Source organism: Vigna unguiculata, chromosome 1 (genome assembly GCF_004118075.2).
Source record: "Vigna unguiculata cultivar IT97K-499-35 chromosome 1, ASM411807v1, whole genome shotgun sequence".
Lineage (NCBI taxonomy): Eukaryota > Viridiplantae > Streptophyta > Magnoliopsida > Fabales > Fabaceae > Vigna > Vigna unguiculata.
In genome coordinates, this window is record NC_040279.1 from 16,326,113 (window position 1) to 16,327,971 (window position 1,859).

General features: G+C 46.1%; 1 protein-coding gene across 1 annotated transcript; it reads left to right on the forward strand.

Moving 5' to 3' along the window:
* Positions 1-285: 285 nt before the first annotated feature.
* On the forward strand, positions 286-1,548 carry LOC114188830. The gene has a single exon (XM_028077487.1). It carries the CDS (start codon positions 286-288, stop codon positions 1,546-1,548), a length of 1,263 nt encoding a protein of 420 aa, XP_027933288.1.
* Positions 1,549-1,859: the final 311 nt, after the last annotated feature.

The window sequence follows — 1,859 nt, forward strand, 5'->3', positions numbered from 1 at the left end:
TGGGAATTTATTGTAATGTCTGATTTTCTTAAAGTATATTTTGTGAAAAATCAGTTTTATTTAGTAATATCCATCTGGGGTGTTACATTTGGTATCAGAGCATATGATTTCAAAATGATTTTTTGGGCCTCGGGAAGTGAGCTTATCGCGATTGTGAGATTAGTATAAATTGGTTGAATTGTAGAGTTGTTGAGATATGTGTTATTGCATGGTGTGTATTTTTAAGGCATTTTTCTAAGATAAATTATAATGGTGTATGATACCCTATGTTCCAGAAACTAGGAAATGGCTGGCGGAAGAGGTAGAAGGATTGGTGCCAATAACTCAGCTGATGAAATTGCCCATGCTATTCACCGATTGGTTGACGCCATGCAGCCACAACAGGTGGTGCTACCACAGCCTGCACCACGACCTGTCAGCATGGATGATTTCATGAGGCACAAACCAGCCAAGTTCAATGGCAAAGCCACTCCTGACGACGCAGATGCGTGGATCAGGGAGTGCGAAAAGATATTACGTGTACTAGGCTGCTCAGATGAACAAAAACTTACCTATGCCACCTTTCTCTTGGTGAGTGATGCAGAATATTGGTGGGTTGGTATGCAGCAGCAGATGGGGACTAGGGAGGAGGAAGTGAACTGGGAGAATTTCAAAAAGAGATTTATGGAAAAATACTTTCCGGACAGTGCTAAGCATGAGAGGGAGGTTGAGTTCTTGACTTTGCAACAGGGCAATATGACCGTGCAGGCTTATGTTAACAGATTTGAGTATCTGGCGAGGTTTTACACCCAGAATATCACCGAGGAATGGCGCTGTCGGAAATTTGAGAGGGGTCTGCGACATGAATTGCTCAGGGTTCTGGTGCCACTCAGGATCAGAGAATTTCCTCTTTTGGTGGAACAAGCAAAAAGTGTAGAACAATTAGAGATGGGGCCTAGCCGTGTGGCCAGACCGCAGAGGAATGTTGCGGAGGCTAGACACCAGAAGAAACCTTATAACCAACCTCAGACATCGCCATCAGGGTTGAAGTGTTTCCAGTGTGGGGGAGCACATTTAAAAAGAGACTGCCCCAGACTTGCTCGTAACGCGGGGAGTAGTGGAGGAGGGCGAAAATGTTTTGTTTGTGATCAACCCGGCCACTTTGCAGACAGGTGCCCTAATAAAAAGACGGTCACAGAGTCACGACCACAGTTGCTTTCTACAGAGAGGCCAAGAGCAGCAGGGAGAGTATTTGCGCTGACTAGCGCCGAGGCAAACCGATCAGGTAATCTTATACAAGATACGTGCGTAATGATGGGTCAGAATGTATGGGTACTTTTTGATTCGGGAGCTTCACATTCTTTTATTTCCAATATATGTGTGGGGAGGTTGGGATTAGAGGTTCATGACTTGGGGTGTGAGCTAGTGGTCTCGACACCGACGTCTGGGCAAGTTACAACCAGTACCAGTTGTGATGGATGCTCGATTGAAGTGGCGGGCCGAAGGTTCAAGGTGAACCTCATCTGTTTGCCGTTGGAGGACTTGGATGTGATATTGGGGATGGACTAGCTGTCCAATCACCATGTGGTAATGGATTGTGGGCGGCGCAGATTGATATTCCCAGAAACTGAAGGGGTAAAATTGATCTCATCACAAGAAGCTATGAAAGAACTGAGGGAGGGAGCTACTTGTTACATGATGATAGCTCAGTCAGAGAAAAAGAGTAGTGAAGAACAGATCCGTGACATAACAGTGGTGGCTGATTTTGCGGATGTGTTTCCTGACGAAGTTCCTGGATTACCCCCAAGCAGGGATGTGGATTTCACGATCGACCTCATCCCTGGGGCAGGTCCAGTGTCTGTTGCCCCTTACAGGATGGC